General features: G+C 40.8%; 1 protein-coding gene across 3 annotated transcripts in view; it reads right to left on the reverse strand.

Annotated features, from left to right (window-relative positions):
- Positions 1 to 245: 245 nt before the first annotated feature.
- The window catches only part of SLC38A1 (solute carrier family 38 member 1), a 90,703-nt gene continuing 64,404 nt past the window's right edge, over positions 246 to 26,544 (reverse strand). Inside the window, exons 10-17 of one of the 3 annotated variants that reach the window (XM_003252256.3) lie at positions 26,290 to 26,348; positions 26,055 to 26,171; positions 24,767 to 24,846; positions 16,482 to 16,582; positions 14,053 to 14,171; positions 13,351 to 13,492; positions 13,152 to 13,249; positions 246 to 4,514 (exon numbers count right to left, since the gene is read on the reverse strand). In XM_003252256.3, the coding sequence (XP_003252304.1) occupies positions 4,413 to 4,514; positions 13,152 to 13,249; positions 13,351 to 13,492; positions 14,053 to 14,171; positions 16,482 to 16,582; positions 24,767 to 24,846; positions 26,055 to 26,171; positions 26,290 to 26,348 (818 nt within the window). In that variant the 3' untranslated portion in view covers positions 246 to 4,412. Of the gene's footprint in view, positions 4,515 to 10,711; positions 12,307 to 13,151; positions 13,250 to 13,350; positions 13,493 to 14,052; positions 14,172 to 16,481; positions 16,583 to 24,766; positions 24,847 to 26,054; positions 26,172 to 26,289; positions 26,349 to 26,544 lie in introns of those variants that run through there. The other 2 variants (XM_012510700.2, XM_030822680.1) reach the window with 2 other exon arrangements.

The following is a 26,544-nucleotide window of genomic DNA, read 5'->3' on the forward strand; positions in this document are numbered from 1 at the left end:
CTCCCCCCGACTCCAACTAAATGTGCCATAGTCCAACACTGTGCGCCACTGAATTGGAAGTCAGTATTTCATTCTTTTGACAGCAGTTTGTATCTCCTTACGCAGAGCAGACCTTTCAGTAGAGAATTCGCTTTAAAAGGACAGGATTATCACCACACGATTAACACAAACACTGGAGAACTTCTGACATGAATTCAGTATTTCTTCTAAGTCTGCATTTACAAAGGGTCTTTTATTTTAATTTCTTCACAACTGCCCTGCCCCTACCAAACCCTCACTTTCATTTCCTCACAGCTTTAAAAAAGAAAATATTATCATGCCTCAGCCCGAGGTAACACCGAGTGCAGGCAGCCTGTGTTTAGGAATTTGCACTTGCACTGGTATTTTCAACGAGAGGGGGATGACCAGGTGGCAGCGCTGGATTCGCTCACTTTCTTGCCATTGCAGAGACCTCTGCCGCCAGGCTCCTTTCCTCCCCTCCCTAAAGCCTGGCTCCTGTATCTTGCACCATGAGTCCTAGGAATCATCTGGTGAGGTAGGACTAATGGGAAGTAAAAGGGAGATTCATTGGCTTAGGGTGGTTCTCAAACTTGATGCACTTTAGAATCATTTACTGAGTCCCTCCCTGAGAGCTTCTGACTTCACCATGTCTGGGAGGGGGCTGAGAATCTGCATTCTGATGAGGTCCCCGATGATGCTGATGCTACTGGTCTAGGGGCCATACTTTGAGAACCACTGGCTTAGAGGCATGAATCAAGCTCTAGAAAGCAGTCAGTTCCAGGGTAACAGTCTTAGGTGCTCTCCAAAGCACTGAGGAATCTTACCACAACCTGTGTCTACCACAAGCCCTATCACCATCACCCATCTGGGTGCTTCTTTTTCTCAACAGGGTGTGTAACTGTAAAAAAGGAAAGTGGGTGGAGAGCTTTTTTTTTTTCCTTTTTTCTTGTTTTCTAACCTCCCAGCTGATTCCTGGAGAGTTAAAACATGGTTACTAGCACTAAAAACATTAAAAGTGCTGTGAGCTGGCCTCAATGACTGGTACATGGGAGAAGCTGTGCAGTAGCATCCTTTTCTGTGGTGGGCAGGGCAGGAGATGAACCATAAGAGCCAAAAGTCAGACAAACAGAAGAAGGCAGACCAAGCCTGAACCCTCCGGACAACAGCAGAGGTACAAGCTGAGGGATGTCCCTGGAGGTTTCTGACCCATGAGAGGCCCCCTCACCCTCCTTCACCCTCCTCCTACCACCAGGCTCTCTGGCAGTCATGGACTTATTCCTCCCCATTTTTGCTGGACACCATGTTTCAGGCCACTCCGGTCACCTGTAGTCTGGTGGCATCTCTACCCCTACTGTCCAGTAGGTGGGATGTGGCTGGGATGGACAGTCCAGATTCTACTAACAGGCAACTCTGAACAAACACCCTCCCTGGAAACAATATTATATTTGATGGTTAGATTCTTTGGCAAACCTATTACATTATTTGATTTCAGCTAATCTATGGGTTTGATCATCTTTTCCAGCTGCTCTAGGGGCCTAACCACCATGGATAACCTGGTCTCTAAAGGAAAATACATTGCAGGTTGCAAACAACCAACTGACAACCTTTTGGAATATGACCTCCTTACAGACTGGGGCTGCCTGTGCCTAAACAGAGTAGATTTCCCTCCTGTGCATATTTCATCAGCCCCACTTCCAATAAGTAACATTAAGTAAATTAGGGATTGACAGTATTCTGTGCTACAATAACTAGAGAACAGTTCTAAATCCAAAGTGTGAAACTGGCACTGTTCACTAGTATAGAGATCCTACCTACCAAAGGAAAACGTGCTGCTGCCCATGCCTAGGGTATAGTATTCTTTAATCTACTAATTTAGCAGAAAAACTTCCACAGCACTTGACTGTGCTGTTTCAATTCGACCTAACATCTGTGATACATGTATTTTTGGCTACCAATTAACTATTCTGAATAAGAATAAGAGCAGTATACTTTACAGCTAATCCCACACAAAGGATGTAACTAATCAGTGATATTTGACAAATTATGGTAGGGTCTATTATATTCAGTCAACAACAAATTTAGATAAACATACAAAGGTTTTTAAAAATATGTGTGGTATCACACAGATCAACAACACTGTGCCCCCTCTAAATAAATCTATTTTAAATAAATATTCCTTGTATTGACAAATGAAACCCAGAGGCCCAAAAATATCACTACACATCCCAGTTAATGATAAGGTTCTAAATTGACTTTGTGAGTGTAAAATGAATTGCTATAAAGTAACGAGGAAAATAGAAAGTAGCATAATATAGCTTGCAAACTAAATTATGCATTTTTAAAGGTAAGGTCATCCCACTACCTGGCTATTTCATTACTTGGTGCTCTAGACAAGCACCCAAGAACTGACTGAATCTTGGCTTGTTCTGTTTGTCATTGCTAATATAATATGGAAAACATTGCTGAAAAGGACAGAGATGGCCATGGATATGGCTAGGTTAGGTATTCATATCCAAATATCTGAACTCTAATGTGGATTTGATTCTGTAGCATTATATTAAAGGCTATGATGATGCAATGCAGGAAATAACCTTTCATTCTCCCCCCAAGAGGATCACGACAGGTGCTTCAATGCCTGCCTTATCTATGGGACATTAGTGTGATTCTCAGTGAGAGTGAAGGCCTTTGGGGATTTGAGTCAGGAAGGGAACACGGCTAAGTGCCTGGAAACTCTGCCAACAGTCTGCGGTTAGATTCTACTTATCTCTGGATAAGAAATCTGTGCTCAGTGAACTTATGTGTTTGGAAAATTCAACTAGAATACAGAGGAAACATAAGTCCTGTTTCAAGAGACCAGCTCACGGAGCACGCACATTTCTCACCATAGGCAAGCTATGGACAATTCAATCACAGGGGATGGCCCCGCTTAGGGGAATGCAGTTCTGGGTTTCCTTGCTATCCCTATTCCTTTTTCAGCTACAAACTCTCTTCTTTTTCAGTCTCTTCAGTTTCCTCGTGCTCCCTTTAGGAGAGGGACTAGGGTAAGAGTACCAGGCAACTCTGTCCTCCTGCATGGACAGTTGAGATGGGCAGTAATGGCACAGTCCTTGGTTGGGGAAAAGAAGAGAAGACAGCACAGACACTGAGACCCCCTTGCCTTCCTCATCTGGGGGAAGGAAGGTACTCAGTGATTCTGTCAGAAGCTCTTCACAAAGACTATCTCTGAGGGTTTTTTTTTTCACAAGACTAGATGGAGAATTAATGAAGAAGAAATAGAAATGAGGCTTATTTAAGGTACAAAAATCTTGTATTTGTAATAACCTAGATTTATAGATATAAAACAAGTCTTTTAAAGACTTCCCTAAAGTACTCAATATAAAACAGGAGTTACTTATCCTAGATCATCCTTAGTTAGGTACACATGATTCTCTGTGCAACTAGCTGGTGGACATGAATAAAAGCTGCTGGGCCTATAATGTACTAAAACATTTTTCTCCCTTCAACAAGACAGGTAGGGTTGAAGGCTAAATGCATCAGAGGAGTATTTTCTTAGGTATTTTGGACAATCTTTTTGCAGTAGGTTCCATAGGTTTTCCCCAGCGAAAGTTTACTCAGACCAGAGTAACTCTGACACAAGTTGCCAAGAGGGAAACAATACTTCATTTGCTAGATTACCGAAATGTGTAGCTTCATTTAATTACCAAGGTAAGAATCATCCCCAACCACTTTTCAGCTGAGAACACTTACCAGAGAATGTCTCTGGATGGGGACAGATGTGGTACCAGCTAGGCCACTGGCCTACCCGAGCTCAGCTGCCAGGAAATCAGAGCCACCTCAAATATTGGGCATGCTCTGATTCAGCAGTGGCAGTGCCCTATAACTTTCAGATGATTATCTCTGTGTGCTATGTTAACCAAAATAGGCAAATTATTTACGAAACCATTTTTTTCTGTAAAGCAAAATAAATATATACAATTCAAGATTCTTTTCTCTTCTAAAAAGGTACAGATAGTGTGAGCTGAACATCAGTAGGAAAATTATTTCAGAATCTGGATGTATAATAAATAAACATGATTGCATATCATGTTTTCAAAGTTCTAGGAGACCGGGAAGCCACAAAACATAGAGTTAGACGGGTACAAAATGATTGTGAAAAGTACTGGGAAATATGATTGTATGAAATTTGAAAAAAAAAAAAAATTCACAATCCCTAAATTGATCTCAAATCTTGGAGGGACATGAAGCATTATAGAAACATGTCTCTGTTTTACAACCAAAGAGTTATTCCATTTTAAGTATCCTGTACATTTCTGTTTGCTTCTGTAAACTTGCAAAAGAAGTGGTGAGAGATTGCTGATGTGTGGGGACTTGACTGAGCAGACAACAGGGATGTTTCTTTTTCTTGGCGGGTCTCAGTGGCCTTCGTCACTACTCGATGAGCAGGCCCAATCATAGATGACCAAGGGAATGCTGACCAAGGAGAACAACACCCCCAGGCCCAAGAAAAGGGCAGCCTGGAGCAAGAGAAAGGCAAGGGTTATTTTCAGTGCAGCAAGAATTTTCCACATGTACCTGGGGAAAAAAAGTAGAACGGTTTTTCCTCTCCCTTTGTGTCCTCTGGTATTCGGAGTTTGTCACAACCATGGCTGAACTGGGAGAATCTTTCTAAAATTTTATGAATCTGATTCTGCAAGGATGGGAAAATAGGAAAAAAAAACCAAGCTAAGCAGAGTAGTCCTCTATGTCCGATTCTTTGACTTCATGGTCACCTCAAGTGTATGTATCCATTCTACAAATAACTGGGTATCCTTATGGCTCCTCTCAAACTAAGATTACAACCAAGGGGGAAAAAAAGGCCTTAGAAAATATCCAGGTCATTTTGTTATTCATTACCCACCAACCTAGCTTATCACTGGCAAGCAAACATTTCTGTTTGAAAAAGTGGAAAAAAAACATACAAAAGCAAAATAGATTTGATTAAGTGAAATAGGAAACAGGTGTCAAAAACCAAGTTACCTGAAGGGCTGATGAAGGCCATTGGTAGACAGATGATGATATGGTTTGGCTGTGTCCCTACCCAAATCTCATCTTGAATTTTAGCTCCCCTAATTCCCACGTCATGGGAGTTACCTGGTAGGAGGTAATTGAATCTGGGGGCGGGTCTTTCCCATGCTGTGCTCGTGATAGTGAATAAATCTCATGAGATCTGATGGTTTTATAAAGGGGAGTTCCCCTGCACATGCTCTCTGCCTGCCACCATGTAAGACTTGACTTTGCTCCTTGTTTGACCTCCGCTATGATTGTGAGGCCTCCCCAGTCATGTGAAATTGTGAGTCAATTAAACCTCTTTCCTTTATAAATTACCCTGTCTCCGGTATTTTTTTTTTATTATTATACTTTAAGTTCTAGGGTACATGTGCACAATGTGCAGGTTTGTTACATAGGTATACATGTACCATGTTGGTTTGCTGCACCCATCAACTTGTAATTTATATTAGGCATTTCTCCTAATGCTATCCCTCCCTGGGCCCCCCACCCCACGACAGGCCCTGGTGTGTGATGTTCTCTGTCCTGTGTCCATGTGTTCTCGTTGTTCAACTCCCACCTATGAGTGAAAACATGCAGTGTTTGGTTTTCTGTCCTTGTGATAGTTTGCTGAGAATGATGGTTTCTAGCTTCATCCATGTCCCTGCAAAGGACATGAACTCATCCTTTTTTCATGGCTGCATAGTATTCCATGGTGTACATGTGCCACATTTTCTTAATCCAGTCTATCATTGATGGACATTTGGGGTTCCAAGTCTTTGCTATTGTGAATAGTGCCGCAATAAACATACATGTGCATGTGTCTTTATAGTGGCATGATTTATAATCCTTTGGGTATATACCCAGTAATGGGATTGCTGGGTCAAATGGTATTTCTAGTTCTGGATCCTTGAGGAATCGCCACACTGTCTTCCACAACGGTTGAACTAATTTACACTCCCACCAACAGTGTAAAAGCATTTCTATTTCTCCACATCCTCTCCAGCATCTATTGTTTCCTGACTTTTTAATGATCGCCATTCTAACTGGCGTGAGATGGTATCTCATTGTGGTTTTGATTTGCATTTCTCTGATGACCAGTGATGATGAGCATTTTTTCATGTGTCTGTTGACTGCATAAATGTCTTCTTTTGAGAAGTGTCTGTTCATATCCTTTGCCCACTTTTTGATGGGGTTGTTTTATTCTTGTAAATTTGTTTGAGTTCTTTGTAGATTCTGGATATTAGCCCTTTGTCAGATGGGTGGACTGCAAAGATTTTCTCCCATTCTGTAGGTTGCCTGTTCACTCTGATGGTAGTTTCTTTTGCTGTGCAGAAGCTCTTTAGTTGAATTAGATCCCACTTGTCTATTTTGGCTTTTGTTGCCATTGCTTTTTGTGTTTTAATCATGAAGTCTTTGCCCGTATCTATGTCCTGAATGGTATTGCCTAGGTTTTCTTCTAGGGTTGTTATGGTGTTAGGTCTTACCTTTAAGTCTTTAATCCATCTTGAGTTAATTTTTGTATACGGTGTAAGGAAGGGATCCAGTTTTAGCTTTCTACATATGGCTAGCCAGTTTTCTCAGCACCATTTATTAAATAAGGAATACTTTCCCCATTTCTCATTTTTGTCAGGTTTGTCAAAGATCAGATGGTTGTAGATGTGTGGCATTAATTCTGAGGCCTCTGTTCTATTCCATTGGTCCATATTATCTGTTTTGGTACCAGTACCATGCTGTTTTCATTACTGTAGCCTTGTAGTGCAGTTTGAAGTCGGGTAGCATGATGTCTCCAGCTTGTCCTCTTTGCATAGGATTGTCTTGACTATGAGAGCTCTTTTTTGGTTCCATATGAACTTTAAAGTAGTTTTTTCCCATTATGTGAAGAAAGTCAGTGGTAGCTTGATGGGGATAGCATTGAATCTATAAATTACCTTGGGCAGTATGGCCATTTTCATGATATTGATTCTTCCTACCCATGAGCATGGAATGTTCTTCCATTTGTTTGTGTCCTCTTTAATTTCGTTGAGCAGTGGTTTGTAGTTCTCCTTGAAGAGGTCCTTCACATCCCTTGTGAGTTGGCTTCCTAGGTATTTTATTCTCTTTAGAGTAAATGTGAATGGGATTTCACTCATAATCAGTTGTTTGTCTATTACTGGTGTATAGGAATGCTTGTGATTTTTTGCACATTGATTTTGTATCCTGAGACTTTGCTGAAGTTCCTTATCAGCTTAAGGAGATTTTGGGCTGAGACAATGGGGTTTTCTAAATATGCAATCAGGTCATCTGCAAACAGAGACAATTTGACTTCCTCTTCTCCTAATTGAATATCCTTTTTATTCTTTCTTGTGCCTGATTGCCCTAGCCAGAACTTCCAACACTATGTTGAATAGGAGTGGTGAGAGAGGGCATCCTTGTCTTGTGCCGGTTTTCAAAGGGAATGCTTTCAGTTTTTGCCCATTCAGTATGATATTGGCTGTGGGTTTGTCATAAATAGCTCTTTATTATTTTGAGATATGTTCCATCAATACCTAGTTTATTGAGAGGTTTTAGCATGAAGCACTGTTGAATTTTGTCAAAGGCCTTTTCTGCATCTATTGAGATAATCATGTGGTTTTTGTCATTGGTTCTGTTTATGTGATGGACTACATTTATTGATTTGCATATGCTGAACCAGGCTTGCATCCCAGGCATGAAGCTGACTTGATCATGGTGGATAAGCTTTTTGATGTACTGCTGGATTTGGTTTGCCAGTATTTTACTGAGGATTTTCAAATAAATGTTCCTCAGGGACATTGGCCTAAAATTCTCTTTTTTTGTTGTGCCTCTACCAGGCTTTGATAACAGGATGATGCTAGCCTCATAAAATGAGTTAGGGAGGATTCCCTCTTTTGTACTGATTGAAATAGTTTCAGGCGGAATGGTACCAACTCCTCTTTGTACTTCTGGTAGAATTTGGCTGTGATTCCTTCTGGTCCTGGACTGTTTTTGGTTGGTAGGCAATTATTTATTGCCTCAGTTTCAGAACCTGATATTGATCTATTCAGAGATTCAACTTCTTCCTGGTTTAGTCTTGGGAGGGTGTATGTGTCGAGGAATTTATCCATTTCTTCTAGATTTTCTAGTTTATTTGCATAGAGGTGTTTGTAGTATTCTCTGATGGTAGTTTGTATTTCTGTGGGATCGGTGGTGATATCCCCTTTATCATTTTTTATTGCGTCTATTTGATTCTTCTCTCTTTTCTTCTTTATTAGTCTTGCTAGGGGACTATCGATTTTGTTGATCTTTTCAAAAAACCAGCTCCTGGATTCATTGATTTTTTGAAGGTTTTTTTGTGTCTCTCTCTCCTTCAGTTCTGCTCTGATCTTAGTTATTTCTTGCCTTCTGCTAGCTTTTGAATTTGTTTGCTCTTGCTTCTCTAGTTCTTTTAATTGTGATGTAAGGGTGTCGATTTTAGATCTTCCTTGCTTTCTCTTGAAGGCATTTAGTGCTATAAATTTCCCTGTACACACTGCTTTAAATGTGTCCCAGAGATTCTGGTATGTTGTGTCTTGGTTCTCATTGGTTTCAAAGAATATCTTTATTTCTGCCTTCAATTTGTTATTTACCCAGTAGTCATTCAGGAGCAGGTTGTTCAGTTTCCATGTGGTTTTGAGTGAGTTTCTTAATCCTCAGTTCTAGTTTGATTGCACTGTGTCTGAGAGACAGTTTGTTGGGATTTCTGTTCTTTTACATTTGTGGAGGAGTGTTTTACTACCAATTTTGTGGCCAATTTTAGAATAAGTGCAATGTGGTGCTGAGAAGAATGCATATTGTCTTGATTTTGGGTGGAGAGTTCTGTAGATGTCTATGAGGTCTGCTTGGTGCAGAGCTGAGTTCAAGTCCTGGATATCCTTGATAACCTTCTGTCTCGTTGATCTGTCTAATATTGACAGTGGGGTGTTAAAGTCTCCCATTATTATCATGTGGGAGTCTAAGTCTCTTTGTAGGTCTCTAACGACTTGCTTTATGGATCTGGGTGCTCCTGTATTGGGTGCATATATATTTAGAATAGTTAGCTCTTCTTGGTGAATTGATCCCTTTACCACTATGTAGTGGCCCTCTTTATCTCTTTTGATCTTTGTTGGTTTAAAGTCTGGTTTATCAGAGACTAGGATGGCAAGTCCTGCTTTTTTTTTTTTTTCTTTCCATTTGCTTGGTAGATCTTCCTCCATCCCTTTATTTTGAGCCTATGTGCATCTTTGCACATGAGATGGGTCTCCTCAATATAGCACACTGGTGGTTCTCGACTCTATCAAATTTGCCTTTCTCTGTCTTTTAATTGGGGCATTTAGCCCATTTACATTTGAGGTTAATATTGTTATGTTTGAATTTTATCCTGTCATTATGATGTTAGCTGGTTATTTTGCTTGTTAATTGATGCAATTTTTTCATAGCATCACTGGTCTTTACCATTTGGCATGTTTTTGCAGTGGCTGGTACTGGTTGGTCCTTTCCATGTTTAGTGCTTCCTTCAGGAGCTTTTGTAAGGCAGGCCTGGTGGTGACAAATTCTCTCAGCATTTGCTTGTCTGTAAAGGATTTTATTTCTCCTTCACTTATGAAGCTTAGTTTGGCTGGATAGGAGATTCTGGGTTGAAAATTCTTTTCTTTCATAATGTTGAATATTGGCCCCCACTCCCTTCTGGCTTGTAGGGTTTCTGCTGAGAGATCTGCTGTTAGTCCGATGGGCTTCCCTTTGTGGGTAACCCAACCTCTGTCTCTGGCTGCCCTTAACATTTTTTCCTTCATTTCAACCTTGGTGAATCTGACAATTATGTGTCTTGGGGTTGCTCTTCTTGAGGAGTATCTTTGTGGTGTTCTCTGTATTTCCTGAATTTGAATGTTGGCCTGCCTTGCTAGACTGGGGAAGTTCTCCTTGATAGTATCCTGAAGAGTGTTTTCTAACTTGGATCCATTCTCCCCGTCACTTTCAGGAACACCAATCAAACTTATATTTGGTCTTTTCATATAGTCCCATATTTCTTGGAGGCTTTGTTCGTTTCTTTTTTCTGTATTCTTGTCTTCTCACTTTATTTCATTAATTTGATCTTCAGTCACTGATATCCTTTCTTCCACTTGATTGAATCGGCTACTGAAGCTTGTGCATGAGTCTCGAAGTTCTTGTGCCGTGGTTTTCAGCTTCATCAGGTCATTTGAGGTCTTCTCTACACTGGTTATTCTAGTTAGCCATTCATGTAACCTTTTTTTTCATGGTTTTCAGCCTCTTTGCGATGGGTTAGAATGTGCTCCTTTAGCTCAGAGAAGTTTGTTATTACCAAACTTCTGAAGCCTACTTCTATCAACTTGTCAAACTCATTCTCCATCTAGTTTTGTTCCTTTGCTGGCGAGGAGCTGCGATCCTTTGGAGAAGAGGCACTTGTTTTTTGGAATTTTTGGCTTTTCTGCTCTGGTTTCTCTCCCCATCTTTGTGGTTTTATTTACCTTTGGTCTTTGATGTTGGTGACCTATAATAGATGGGGATTTGGTGTGGATGTCCTTTTTGTTGATGTTGATGCTATTGCTTTCTCTTTGTTAGTTTTCCTTCCCACAGTCAGACCCCTCAGCTGCAGGTTTGTTGGAGTTTGCTGGAAGTCCACTCCAGAATCTGTTTGCCTGGGTATCACCAGCGAAGGCTGCAGAACAGCAAATATTGCTGCCTGATCCTTCCTCTGGAAGCTTCGTCCCAGAGGGGCACCTGCATGTTTGAGGTATCTCTCGGCCCCTGATGGGAGGTGTTTCCCAGTCCAGCTACGTGGGGGTCAGGGACCTGCTTGAGGAGGCAGTCTGTCTGTTCTTGGAGCTCGAATGCCATGCTGAGAGAGCCACTGCTCTCTTCAGAGCTGTCAGACAGGGACGTTTAAGTCTGCAAAAGCTGTCTGCTGCCTTTTTTTCTGCTATGCCCTGCCTCCAGAGGTGGAATCTGTAGAGGCAGTAGGCCTTGCTGAGCAGCGGTGAGCTCTGCCCAGCTCGTGCTTCCGGGTCTCTTTGTTTACACTGTGAGCTACTCAAGCCTCAGCAATGTTGGATGCCTCTCCCCACATCAAGCTGCAGTGTCGCAGGTCGATCTTAGACTGTTGCGCTAGCAGTGAGCAAGGCTCCATTGGCATGGGACCCACTGAGCTAGGCACAGGAGGGTATTTCCTGGTCTGCCAGTTGCTAAGACTGTGGGAAAAGTGCAGTATTTGGTTAGGAGTGTACCGTTGTACCGTTTCTCCAGTTACAGTCTGTCATGGCTTCCCTTGGATGGGAAAGGTAAATCCCCTGACCCCTTACACTTCCTGGGTGAGGTGATGCCCTGCCCTGCTTCAACTTGCCTTCCATGGGCTGCACCCACTGTCCAACCAGTCCCAATGAGATGAACCATGTACCTCAGTTGGAAATGCAGAAATCACCCGTCTTCTATATCGATCTTGCTGGGAGCTGCAGACCACAGCTGTTCCTATTCGGCTATCTTGGAAGCAACCTCAGGTATTTCTTTATTAGCAGTGTGAGAACAGACTAATACAGATTACTAAATCCAGAGTCCAGAGAACACAAGATTATAAGTTCCTTGAGCTTGAGCATGTTCAGTGAGAGCACTGCAGGGAGAAGGATGATGCATTCTGAGAGCCAACAGGGCTGGACTGGAAACTGGAGGAAGAGAAAGAGCTAAGGAAGGAAAGGAGCGAATTGGGGGTTGACATGGCTGCACATGGCATACCATCCTGGGTCCAGTCTAACTCCCAGTGGTCCTTACACAGATGGAGCCCTTGTCTAATGCCATTTGGCAGACCCTACTACTAGTTTCATTATGGGACCAGGATTGGAGAGGCTCAGAATTCATGGGCAGCAGGCCTCCACCATTTTCAGATTTAATCTGAATATATTGTCCTGTTGTGCCGGAGTGACTGCTTCTTCCTCTCTGTCCTCATTAAGCCCCTACAGATAAGGCTTGGAAGGATTTGGGAATTAAGGCTTCAGGGGTGATCATGTTGCGGAACTGGATGCTCTACTAGCATCAGTGCTGCTTTTCCTAAATGCACAGGGATGACCCTCCTGCCTACACCTCTCATCTGGATCTGTTGACTCAGGTAACAGGTACAATTGCAGTGCTTACACTAGCTGGGAGGGCAGCTGAGAAGCCTTCTCCAAGACCAAGCAAAATGGAGCTCCAGAAGGGACTCAGGTAGCAGCCACTTCACCCCTGCTTCCCTCACTGTCTCCAAGTGCACCACCTTCAAGATGCCCTTGAACTTCACCAGACCTGGAAACAAGAATCCCAATATAGAAAGGTAGTTTTTGAATCCAGGTCTGTTGTTCCAAAGCATATCTGTCAAATAATAAAAAAGACTATTTAAGCTAACTCAGACATTTTAATTAAGGCATTGCATGTTCCCTGGGCTGTAGGGAGGAGTTACATGACTAGAAATCATATGGAAACAGTGGACTGCATAACATCTGTGAGTCCCTTGTCACTTCCTCTCTTGCTGAAGACTAGACACTGTCCTATAGAGACACAGGAGGATGAATGTCCATTCTTCTGACTGGTCATGCCCTGGATCAGAACAAAAGCTGAGGCATAATAACATAAAATCAGAGGGCTGGGCACGGTGGCTCATGCCTGTAATCCCAGCACTGTGGGAGGCTAAGGCGGGCGGATCACGAGGTCAGGAGATCCGGACCATCCTGGCTGACATGGTGAAACCCCGTCTCTACTAAAAATACAAAAAAGAAAAAAGAAAAAAGAAAAAAAATTAGCCAGGCATGGTGGCGGGCACCTGTAGTCCCAGCTACTCTCTGAGGCAGGAGAATGGCATGAACTTGGGAGGTGGAGCTTACAGTGAGCTGAGATCGGGCCACTGCACTCCAGCCTGGGCGACAGAGTGAGACTCCATCTCAAAAAAAGAGTAAAACCAGAAAAGATAATTGGAGGGACAGGAGAAGATTCTGATATGATATTTTAAATCTCTCCCAAGTAGCAAAGCTACAGGGTTTCTGCCTCCTTTCAAGGCAACTGAAAGTAGTCTTGATAGAGAGGTGAACTATTTATTTTGTAAATTTAAATGGAAAACTAATCAGAAAAGTTAGAGTGGCTGGCAAGAAACATACCCAAATTCTTTGAGTTCCTTTATCTCCATCCTGGTCTGTGATTTTTAAATAAAGAGATGAAGGAAGAATGAAAATAAGCATGTTAGCAGATGTAACTCCTGTAAAATAAGAAGAAAGAGAAAGTTTAGCATTGCTATTGTGAAAATTTCCTTCCAAACAGCTACTGTAGAATGACAAGCACAAAGTCATGAAGCCATACCTACGACACCAAAAATATCCTTCATGGAGGGTATGAAGATCACCAACAAGTTGATAACAACCAAGAGTATGCAGGTAACCACAGTATGACGACATAAATTAAACTTTGTTTTCTTAGCCAGTTCAAATAAAGATGAACGAACCTGCAAGAAAAGAAGACAAAGATTCTGTAAGTGCCTACAGCATGCCAACATTGACATTTCTCCGCAGAGTAACTGATTTATTGGTGCACACGAATTCATGAAATGTTTTGTAATGCCTAGTGAATTTATAGATAGCTTAACAGTTTTGGAAGTACGGGGGCCTGACTTGAGAGGGAAAGTATTTTTATTTATGAGTAGTAGAGTTTTCTTGTTGGGGGGTGTAATTTCTGTCTTTGGTTTATCTAAGACTTGAGTGTTCATTTCTGCTTTTTATATTCTCTCTTCATGTCTGACTGAGATTTGAAGAAATTGTCATTTCTTTGTAAAGAACAGGGTCAGATTAATTAGAATGGAGATTCTCCGCATTAGAGGCTCCCTGACGCACTGAATGCCACTTGCTCTTCAAAGAGCCTGAACCGAGTCTTGGGATCTTTCCCAGATGCAGATTCAATAACCCAGGAAAGTTACCTGGGGCAGGCTTTCTCTGCAATGGGCTCCTGCAGGCAGAAGGAAAGCCGAGACCTCAGCTTTTCTCATATTGCACTGAGGACCTTACTCACCGTGAAAAATAACACCGGCACTGTGAGGATCACAGCAACAATGACAGCCAGCCGCACTGTCAGGATGAGAATGTCATCTTTACTCTGATATTTGTGAAGGAGGTCTGACTGCACGTTGTCTAAAATGAGGGAAAAGCAAGAGGGTTTTAAAAGGAGACAAAGTATATAGCTGAATGACAGTTTTTCTGAACAACAAAGAATTTGTAAACTAAAAGGCGAGAAAAGCAATGTTTTGAAATGTCTATTAAAACAATTAAGTTGGAAAGAAAAATCTGTGTAAGACATGCTCCACTGCGCATACGGGACTTAGCAAAGGAATTTAAAGTAATCACTGGAAGAAGCTACATGGAGTGGGAATGCTTAATTCAGACTAAATTAAACCTAGGAGTACGCTGGGCTTGAAAATGAAACATACAGTTGAAACGCAGAGCTGCACTTAATCTAGACTTTCCCTCCCCTCTTCAAACCACACCAAACTGCCACAGGCTTGCTCAGGGAGGGGGTGGGGTGGGGGGTGCTACAAGCCACCTTGGAGCTTGTTTCAAACTCTTCTCTTGTTAAGTCAACTTCAAGTGGCCAAGCAGCAGAGACACTAGTTGAAATTTCACCATCAGGAAATAATTCCACTCTTTCATGTATGTTGTTCTTGTAAAAAAAAAAAAAAATTAGTTTATGTACTACTGTGTGTGTGTGTGTGTGTGTGTGTGTGTTGAGACAGGGTTTTGCTCTATCACCCAGGCTGGAGTGTGGTTGCCATAGTGCCATCTTGGCTCACTGCAACCTCTGCTTCATGGGCACAAGCAATCCTCCTGCCTCAGCCTCCCGAGTAGCCGGGACTACAGGCGTGTGCCACCATGCTCGGCTAATTTTTTTTTTTTTTGCAGAGATGGGGGTCTCATTATTGTTGCCCAGGCTGGTCTCAAACTCCTGGGCTCAAGCTATCCACCTACCTTGGCCTCCCAAAATGCTGGGATCACAGGTGCAAGCCACCGCACAGGGCCTTATGTACTACTTTTGAACTTTTTCTCAATCCAGAACTTCAGAAAGTGTTATTTCAAAGACTAACAAAGCTAGAATGGCAGTTACATAGAGTATGAAACTGCTCACTCTTTTGACAAGAGGTAATTTCCCCTCCTGTCTCCTGCAAGGGCCTCTCACTGCACTAGTCTCAAGGTCCTCAGCATGGAATTCAAATGCTAATCTGTACCATAGAGCTTGGTCTCAGTTTCCAAAAAAGAACCATAAGTTATAATACAAATCTCACTAGTTCTAATTTCCTTAATTCAAAATAACTAACCACTTAAAAATAGCTAAGCCTTATTTAATCCAAGAGCAATAAAAGTGTTGGTGTTCTATTCTGTGTGAAAAAAATGCATTTACAAAGAAAAATTATAGCTTCAACAAGACAACAGTGAGACTTCAACTAACATTAAGTTCTCTGCCTCTCTCTCCCTGTACCCACTCCAGCCCTGCAACTCTGTATGCACCTTAGCAACACCATTTTTATGTAAAAATTAAATATGGTATTTATGAATTCATTAGACAATGCTATTCTCTATTGCTAGTGAAAACGATAATAACATCTGTATAATCAGAGTAGCCTTTTTCTCCAGGCTGAATTAATAATTTTTAAATGTATTTAATTTTGAGACATTTGTGTTTATGAAAAAAAGTCCCAAAGAATTATTATTTAGTAGAGAAGATTGTGAAATACATACATATACATATATATATATACAGACACACATATATATATTTAAATTAGGTCCCCAATTATAAAGATAATGAAAGATGTTAAATAAAGCTTCAGGATAATTTGAATAAGAGAGAGGATGAAGAAGCAGTAAAAGCTGGTAAACTGTTCATTAAGGGTCAGTAAAAGTTACATATGAAAACTTGTTCCCTTTTTCAGATTTCATTTTTTATAACTTTCTATCATCCCTTTGGATCTTTGCAAGGCTCCGACTTCCAGTGAACAATTAGAAGTTTCATTTTTAATTAACTCAGAGTGTCATGAGTGTAGCACTCTGCTCTTTCTCACTTTCAGCATCTGTCTGTGTCTCTCCATTCTATTAATGGAATCTGACCCAATTTGCAGTGTCAATTAGGAAAGCCTTTTCTGATGTAGTTTTAAACCTTCCTCAGTAAATATGTACTTAGTTGCATGCTTCTAAAATGCTTCTAAAATGCAATTTCTTTTAAGGACACTGTTAGGAGAAAAAAATTATAAATATTGTTTTAGTAATTATTTTATTTGGCAGTCTGCATGAACATGTAAAGATCACCATTGCTTTAAGTAGAAGAAAAAACTAGAAAAACCAATGGATTTGTTGCTTTCTTTGCCCTTTATGTTAAAAGTTATTTCAACACTAATTTTTACTAACTTGTTTACAAATACTTATATTTATGTACCAGTAGGAATTACTTACCATAGAATGTCAAGTAGCCAAAAATGGCAGTCAAGAAGTACATAACAAACATGGCGAAAAAGGAGATGTTTGAAACCATCTGCATTTTTTTCTGTGATCGGCTAAAAACAAATACATGTTGAAAATTAAAAATCATATACCACTGAATTTAAGCACCAGTGTTAACATTGAAGAATACTAATTAAACTTTGCTTCTATCAGGTTAGGGAAGATCTGAGCAGCTGAAATTACCCCTGGCAGTTATGCCAATTGAAAATAACCTCTCTTATACTGAATTGGTATTGAGGGTGAGATCTATGGAACTACACTCCAGTTAGCATTCTTCCCCATTCTTTTAAAAGAATATCGAGAAGTGGGGGAGCCAAGGTGGCTGAATAGGAACAGCTCCAGTCTACAGCTCCCAGCATGAGCGACGCAGAAGACGGGTGATTTCTGCATTTCCATCTGAGGTACTGGGTTCATCTCACTAGGGAGTGCCAGACAGTGGGTGCAGGACAGTGGGTGCAGCGCACTGTGTGTGAGCCGAAGCAGGGTGAGGCATTGCCTCACTTGGGAAGCACAAGGGGTCAGGGAGTTCCCTTTCCTAGTCAAAGAAAGGGGTGACAGACGGCACCTGGAAAATCAGGTCACTCCCACCCTAATACAGCACTTTTCCAACGGGCTTAAAAAATGGCACACCAGGAGATTATATCCCACACCTGGCTTGGAGGGTCCTACGCCCACAGAGTCTCACTGATTGCTAGCACAGCAGTCTGAGATCAAACTGCAAGGCAGCAGCAAGGCTTGGGGAGGGGCGCCTGCCATTGCCCAGGCTTGACTAGGTAAACAAAGCAGTTGGGAAGCTCCAACTGGGTGGAGCCCACCACAGCTCAAGGAGGCCTGCCTGCCTCTATAGGCTCCACCTCTGGGGGCAAGGCACAGACAAACAAAAAGACAGCAGTAACCTCTGCAGACTTAAATGTCCCTGTCTGACAGCTTTGAAGAGAGTAGTGGTTCTCCCAGCATGCAGCTGGACATCTGAGAATGGGCAGACTGCCTCCTCAAGTGGGTCCCTGACCCCCAAGCAGCCTAACTGGGAGGCACCCCCCAGTAGGGGCAGACTGACACCTCACAGGGCCAGGTACTCCTCTGAGACAAAACTTCCAGAGGAATGATCAGGCAGCAGCATTTGCAGTTGACCAAGATCCACTGTTCTACAGCTACCACTGTTCTACAGCCACTGCTGCTGATACCCAGGCAAATAGGGTCTGGAGTGGACCTTTAGCAAACTCCAACAGACCTGAAGCTGAGGGTCCTGTCTGGTAGAAGGAAAACTAACAAATAGAAAGGACATCCACACCAAAAACCCTTCTGTATGTCACCATCATCAAAGACCAAAAGTAGATAAAACCACAAAGATGGGGAAAAAACAGAGCAGAAAAACTGGAAACTCTAAAAAGTAGAGCACCTCTCCTCCTCCAAAGGAACGCAGCTCCTCACCAGCAACGGAACAAAGCTGGACGGAGAAGGACTTTGACGAGTTGAGAGAAGAAGGCTTCAGACAATCAAACTACTCCGAGCTACAGGAGGAAATTCAAACCAATGGCAAAGAAATTAAAAACTGTGAAAAAAAATTAGACGAATGGATAACTAGAATAACCGATGCAGAGAAGTCCTTAAAGGAGCTGATGGAGCTGAAAGCCAAGGCTTGAGAACTATGTGAAGAATGCAGAAGCCTCAGGAGCCGATGTGATCAACTGGAAGAAAGAGTATCAGTGATGGAAGACAAAATGAATGAAATGAAGTGAGAAGGGAAGTTTAGAGAAAAAAGAATAAAAAGAAATGAACAAAGCCTCCAAGAAATATGGGACTACATGAAAAGACCAAATCTACGTCTGATTGGTGTACCTGAAAGTGACGGGGAGAATGGAACCAAGTTGGAAAACACTCTGCAGGATATTATCCAGGAGAACTTCCCCAATCTAGCAAGGCAGGCCAACATTCAAATTCAGGAAATACAGAGAACGCCACAAAGACACTCCTCGAGAAGAGCAACTCCAAGACACATAATTGTCAGATTCACCAAAGTTGAAATGAAGGAAAAAATGTTAAGGGCAGCCAGAGAGGAAGGTCGGGTTATCCACAAAGGGAAGCCCATCAGACTAACAGCGGATCTCTTGGCAGAATCTCTACAAGCCAGAAGAGAGTGGGGGCCAATATTCAACATTCTTAAAGAAAAGAATTTTCAACCCAGAATTTCATATCCAGACAAACTAAGCTTCATAAGTGAAGGAGAAATAAAATACTTTACAGACAAGCAAATGCTGAGAGAATTTGTCACCACCAGGCCTGCCCTACAAGAGCTCCTGAAGGAAGCACTAAACATGGAGAGGAACAACCAGTACCAGCCACTGCAAAAACATGCCAAAATGTAAAGACCACCGAGCCTAGGAAGAAACTGCATCAACTAACGAGCAAAATAACCAGCTAACATCATAATGACAGGACCAAATGACCAAATTCACACATAACAATATTAACTTTAAATGTAAATGGGCTAAATGCTCCAATTAAAAGAGACAGACTGGCAAATTGGATAAAGAGTCAAGACCCATCAGTGTGCTGTATTCAGGAAACCCATCTCATGTGCACAGACACACATAAGCTCAAAATAAAGGGATGGAGGAAGATCTACCAAGCAAATGGAAAGCAAAAAAAGGCAGAGGTTGCAATCCTAGTCTCTGATAAAACAGACTTTAAACCAACAAAGATCAAAGGAGACAAAGAAGGCCATTACATAATGGTAAAGGGATCAATTCAGCAAGAAGAGCTAACTATCCTAAGTATATATGCACCCAATACAGGAGCACCCAGATTCATAAAGCAAGTCCTGAGTGACCTACAAAGAGACTTAGACTCCCTCACAATAATAATGGGAGACTTTAACACCCCACTGTCAACATTAGACAGATCAACGAGACAGAAAGTTAACAAGGATACCCAGGAATTGAACTCAGCTCTGCACCAAGTGGACCTAATGGACATCTACAGAACTCTCCACCCCAAATCAACAGAATATACATTTTTTTCAGCAACACGCCACACCTATTCCAAAATTGACCACATAGTTGGAAGTAAAGCTCTCTTCAGCAAATGTAAAAGAACAGAAATTATAACAAACTGTCTCTCAGACCACACTGCAATCAAACTAGAACTCAGGATTAAGAAACTCACTCAAAACCACTCAACTACATGGAAACTGAACAACCTGCTCCTGAGTGACTACCGGGTAAATAACGAAGTGAAGGCAGAAATAAAGATGTTCTTTGAAACCAATAAGAACCAAGACACAACATACCAGAATCTCTGGGACACATTCAGTGTAGTGTGTAGAGGGAAATTTACAGCACTAAATGTCCACAAGAGAAAGCAGGAAAGATCCAAAATTGACAACCTAACATCACAATTAAAAGAACTAGAAAAGCAAGAGCAAACACATTCAAAAGCTAGCAGAAGGCAAGAAATAACTAAAACCAGAGCAGAACTGAAGGACATAGAGACACAAAAAACCCTTCAAGAAAAATCAATGAATCCAGGAGCTGGTTTTTTGAAAAGATCAACAAAATCGATAGTCCACTAGCAAGACTAATAAAGAAGAAAAGAGAGAAGAATCAAATAGACGCAATAAAAAATGATAAAGGGGATATCACCACCGATCCCACAGAAATACAAACTACCATCGGAGAATACTACAAACACCTCTATGCAAATAAACTAGAAAATCTAGAAGAAATGGATAAATTCCTCGACACATACACCCTCCCAAGACTAAACCAGGAAGAAGTTGAATCTCTGAATAGACCAGTAACAGGTTCTGAAATTGTGGCAATAATCAGTAGCTTACCAACCAAAAAAAGTCCAGGACCAGATGGATTCACAGCCGAATTCTACCAGAGGTACAAGGAGGAGCTGGTACCATTCCTTCTGAACTATTCCAATCAATAGAAAAAGAGGGAATCCTCCCTAACTCATTTTATGAGGCCAGCATCATCCTGATACCAAAGCCGGGCAGAGACACAACCAAAAAAGAGAATTTTAGACCAATATCCTTGATGAACATTGATGCAAAAATCTTCAAGAAAATACTGGCAAACCGAATCCAGCAGCACATCAAAAAGCTTATCCACCATGATCAAGTGGGCTTCATCCCTGGGATGCAAGGCTGGTTCAACATATGCAAATCAATAAATGTAATCCAGCATATAAACAGAACCAAAGACAAAAACCACATGATTATCTCAATAGATGCAGAAAAGGCCTTTGACAAAATTCAACAACCATTCATGCTAAAAACTCTCAAGAAATTAGGTATTGATGGGATGTATCTCAAAATAGTAAGAGCTATCTATGACAAACCCACAGCCAATATCATACTGAATGGGCAAAAACTGGAAGCATTCCCTTTGAAAACTGGCACAAGACAGGGATGCCCTCTCTCACCACTCCTATTTAACATAGTGTTGGAAGTTCTGGCCAGGGCAATCAGGCAGGAGAAGGAAATAAGGGGTATTCAACTAGGAAAAGAGGAAGTCAAATTGTCCCTGTTTGCAGATGACATGATTGTATATCTAGAAAACCCCATTGTCTCAGCCCAAAATCTCCTTAAGCTGATAAGGAACTTCAGCAAAGTCTCAGGATACAAAATCAATGTACAAAAATCACAAGCATTCTTATACACCAATAACAGACAAACAGAGAGCCAAATCATGAGTGAATTCCCATTCACAATTGCTTCAAAGAGAGTAAAATACCTTAGGAATCCAACTTAACAAGGGATGTGAAGGACCTCTTCAAGGAGAACTACAAACCACTGCTCAATGAAACAAAAGAGGATACAAACAAATGGAAGAACATTCCATGCTCATGGGTAGGAAGAATCAATATCGTGAAAATGGCCATACTGCCCAAGGTAATTTATAGATTCAATGCCATCCCCATCAAGCTACCAATGACTTTCTTCACAGAATTGGAAAAAACTACTTGAAAGTTCATATGGAACCAAAAAAGAGCCTGCATTGCCAAGGCAATCCTTAGCCAAAAGAACAAAGCTGGAGGCATCACGCTACCTGACTTCAAACTATACTACAAGGCTACAGTAACCAAAACAGCATGGTACTGGTACCAAAACAGAGATACAGATCAATGGAACAGAACAGAGCCCTCAGAAATAATGCCGCATTATCTATAGCCATCTGATCTTTGACAAACCTGACAAAAACAAGAAATGGGGAAAGGATTCCCTATTTAATAAATGGTGCTGGGAAAACTGGCTAGCCATATGTAGAAAGCTGAAACTGGATCCCTTCCTTACACCTTATATGAAAATTAATTCAAGATGGATTAAAGACTTACATGTCAGACCTAAAACCATAAAAACCCTAGAAGAAAACCTAGGCAATACCATTCAGGACATAGGCATGGGCAAGGACTTCATGTCTAAAACACCAAAAGCAATGGCAACAAAAGCCAAAATTGACAAATGGGATCTAATTAAACTAAAGAGCTTCTGCACAGCAAAAGAAACTACCATCAGAGTGAACAGGCAACCTACAGAATGGGAGAAAATTTTTGCAACCTACTCATCTGACAAAGGGCTAATATCCAGAATCTACAATGAACTCAAACAAATTTACAAGAAAAAAACAACCCCATCAAAAAGTGGGCGAAGGATATGAACAGACACTTCTCAAAAGAAGACATTTATGTAGCCAAAAACACATGAAAAAATGCTCATCATCACTGGCCATCAGAGAAATGCAAATCAAAACCACAATGAGATACCATCTCACACCAGTTAGAATGGCCATCATTACAAAGTCAGGAAACAACAGGTGCTGCAGAGGATGTGGAGAAATAGGAACACTTTTACACTGTTGGTGGGACTGTAAATTAGTTCAACCATTGCGGAAGTCAGTGTGGCGATTCCTCAGGGATCTAGAACTAGAAATACCATTTGACCCAGCCATCCCATTACTGGGTATATACCCAAAGGATTTTAAATCATGCTGCTATAAAGACACATGCACACATATGTTTATTGCGACACTATTCACAATAGCAAAGACTTGGAACCAACCCAAATGTCCAACAAGGATAGACTGGATTAAGAAAATGTGGCACATATACACCATGGAATACTATGCAGCCATAAAAAATGATGAGCTCATGTCCTTTTTAGGGACATGGATGAAACTGGAAACCATCAGTCTCAGCAAACTATCGGAAGGATAAAAAACTGAACACCGCATGTTCTCACTTATAGGTGGGAATTGAACAATGAGAACACATGGACACAGGAAGGGGAACATCACACCCCGGGGACTGTTGTGGGGTGGGGGGAGGGGGGAGGGATAGCATTAGGAGATATACCTAATGCTAAATGACGAGTTAATGGGTGCAGCACACCAACATGGCACATGTATACATATGTAAAAAACCTGTGCATTGTGCACACGTACCCTAAAACTTAAAGTATAATAATAATAAAATTAGAAAAAAAAAGAATATCGAGTTCTCATCGGAAGGGCAAACAGCATTTTTTTAATATTTGTGCTTGATATTATCTCCACACTAGCTGGGCAAAGGAAAAAAGACAGAAAAAAATCAATGCCGTTCTCCTTGCTCCAGAGATTAGTGGCAGAGCTGGAACTGACCTCAGGTGTTCTGTCTCTAAAGCTGCTGTTTCAGGTTCTGATTTTCCCATTGGGTGGCCTCAGGGATGCACCTGGAAATCTGTAGGTCTCCAGCGCACCAAGTGCCCAAGAGATCACAGCTGGAATGATGAAGGGCTCCATCTCTCAGGTCAAGTTCACTCTGGGGTTGGGATGACCCTCTAAGTTTCTCTAACTCCCCAAACAATTAATCTGCAAGACTTGTATTCAATAAATAACAGACCACTGATAATCATAACATTTGGTTATGTCATAACAAGGAATCTGGGATGCCACGGGAGTATGGAAAACAACAAAAACAGAGAAGTAGGCTGGGCACGCCGGCTCACGCCTATAATCCCAGCACTTTGGGAGGCTGAGGCAGGCAGATCACCTGAGCTCAGGAGTTCAAGACCAGCCTGGGCAACATGGTGAAACTCTGTGTCTACAGAAAATACAAAAGTTAGCTGGGCGTGGGGGCATGTGCCTGTAGTTCCAGCTACCTGAGAGGCTGAGGTGGGAGGATTGCTTGACCCTGGGAAGTTGAGACTGCAGTGAGCTGAGATCACACCATAGCACTACAGCCTGGGTGACAGAGGGAGATTCTGTCTCAAAAAATAAAATAAAATAAAATAAAAATTGAGAAGTATATGCTTGAGAAAATTAAAAACTAAAACTAAAAGCTGAACTATTAAAAGATGCCAAGGATATATGAGTGGATTCAATGCTAAATGACATCAACTTTGTTTCAAACTGGAAATAAATACCAATATTGTCTATCTTTTCTAAGTTTTTAAGATACGCTATGGTGACTATTTTTGTTTATGTTTGATAACCATAGGCTAAAAAGAGACATGAAGAAGTTTATAAGCAGGCCTTAATTTTCTCAAAACTAGCAATCAAAAATAAATCAATGAATCCATAGAATTTTCTTAATAGTTAAAAATGAAAAGGAATATTCTCTTTTCCTAGTTTGTGGTCTTAACATTGATTTCTTATTGTCTGATTTACTAGCCTTTTCACCCAAACCCACAGGCAAATAAAAACAATGGATTTAGCAGTTTACAGATAAATCTGAAGGTTATCATCCACTTGATTTTCTTAATAGTTAAAAATGAACAGCAATATTCTCTTTTCCTAGTTTGTGGTCTTAACACTGATTTCTTATTGTCTGATTTACTAGCCTTTTCACCCAAACCCACATGCAAATCAGAGATGATGTATTTAGCAGTTTACAGATAAATCTGAAGATTATCACCCACTTGCAAAATACGCATACGTAATGGAAAGCAACACAAATACTTAAACTTTCCTCGATGATACAATATTTGAAAAACCAAATTAATGAAAAAGCCCACATGGTTGACTACTTTTTATGTTTATGGCCCCCCAAAATACTGCAAGTTTCTGATTTTTCTTGCTTTCTTGTTTCTTAAAATACAATGCTTAAGAATGGCACAATGAGAGTAAATGTTGAAGCTAGGTGATGAATCCTCTGACGTTCATTAGACAAGTCTGTTTATTTTAATTGCATACTTGCCTATTAATGAGGGAATGTAAAACAATTAAGATAAAAAAATTAAACAAATTTCTTACTCTTTAAGCTCACTGTAAATTGGCAGGACTGACGGGTGGCAGACAAATGCAAATGCAATGGTGGGTAAAGCATACACGGTCTATTTGAGAGAAAAGAACAGACATTAGGAAAAACACTTTTACCATAAAAATGACACAGCTCCAGTATTTCTGAGCTGTCTTTTTATCTGACAGCTCTTCAGAATCCCTGGATTATTCGGTTATTAGGAAGGTTTTGATCTCTAAAATAGAAGCAGCTTTTCTAAGACAGCTTATCTAGCTTGAGCCATTAGCCACTTGTCACAGAGGGACTTCGGATTTGGCTCACCTATGGCGTATTTTATATACTCCAGGTATACAACACCCCCTGTTTATACAGCATGAACCAGTTACATGGCACTCTTCCTAGGATAGCTTGCTGGGTCCCCACAGCAATCCCAAGCAGTAAGCAGACTGTGGCTGTTCTGGCTCCCTCCAACAGGTCAGGCGACTGGCCCAGCACTCCCACCTCTAATTTACTGCTCTTTGCTCTACATCAGGTGCATGGAATCGGACTTAAAAGATAACCTCTGTAAAGAAAATCTGTTCCATATTGCACTACTTTGGCTATATCCTTACAATTACAGAGAAAGAGAAAGATCGTGATCTATTTAGTTTTCTTAGATAAGGCTCTTTGAAACTCTCAAACTCAATCTAACTTCCTATGCAAAAAGAAGTGAAAACTAACCTATCTTATGCCCTAACTCTGCTGATGCACTATGCCAGGCACATTCTAACAAAACCTTGTAAGATACAGAATAGAATCCTTATTTTTACTCAAGGGGTTGGGTGACTTGCCTGAGGATTCAAATCCAAGCCTGACTGACTCCATAATCCTCTGTTTCCCATTGTATCAACAATATTTTAATAGTATGAGAGTTTTTTAAGTGCCAGTTTGTGGTGGCATCTATATTTCAACTGTGCAAGCTGAGGAATTCTGCAGTATTCCTTTCTATCATCACCAGAAGAAGGGGGCTAAGGATGTTATTAGTCTGTTTTTGAAGTATCACCTAGCACTCTACACAGGAAAAGCTGAGACAATTATCCAGAATGGGATTTTAACAGAGAATGCTTAATGGTAAGACAGAGTGTAAAATAAAATATTTGTATATCTCTCAAGGATCTCTACATAGATGTGTAATCTGGAAGCGATGGTATCATGTGTTCTTTTGAGAACTAATATGTTCAAACCAGTGCAATTACAAGTGTGAGAAATAGAATGTCCTTAATAAAAATGCTTGTTTCATCTGCAAAGGATCAGGAAACTTACCTTTGAATTGAAGGTAACGTATTTTGGCGTACACATGTCAGCATTTGTTGAATTAGCACTTATTGTTGAATTTAGTTCTGGAACAATGCAGGGAATTTGAAATTTCTTGTAAATAACCTGGTATTAAGAAGTATAGTAGAAGCAATACGGACTTTAGTAAAGCCAAATAATGAATAATTATTACCTGCCATTGTACTATCACAAAACCAAACCAGCCATTTCAATCAGCACTTACCACTATTAGGAAAAAAACCATACAGCTCAAGGAAAATCCACTAGTATAGCCAAGATACCCTTTAAAAAAAAGTAAAAAATAAATTATTTCATTTTTTTCCATTTTTTAAAATTTTGGAGCTACCCATCATAAACTGTTACTATTTCAAAATTCATCACCTCATTCATTTCAGTGCATTATTTGAAGCATATTTTAGAGATCCAATAATAAATATACGTGCCCAAGTGAATACAAGATTTATTATTTGACAGTGCT

Source organism: Nomascus leucogenys, chromosome 11, assembly GCF_006542625.1.
Source record: "Nomascus leucogenys isolate Asia chromosome 11, Asia_NLE_v1, whole genome shotgun sequence".
NCBI lineage: Eukaryota > Metazoa > Chordata > Mammalia > Primates > Hylobatidae > Nomascus > Nomascus leucogenys.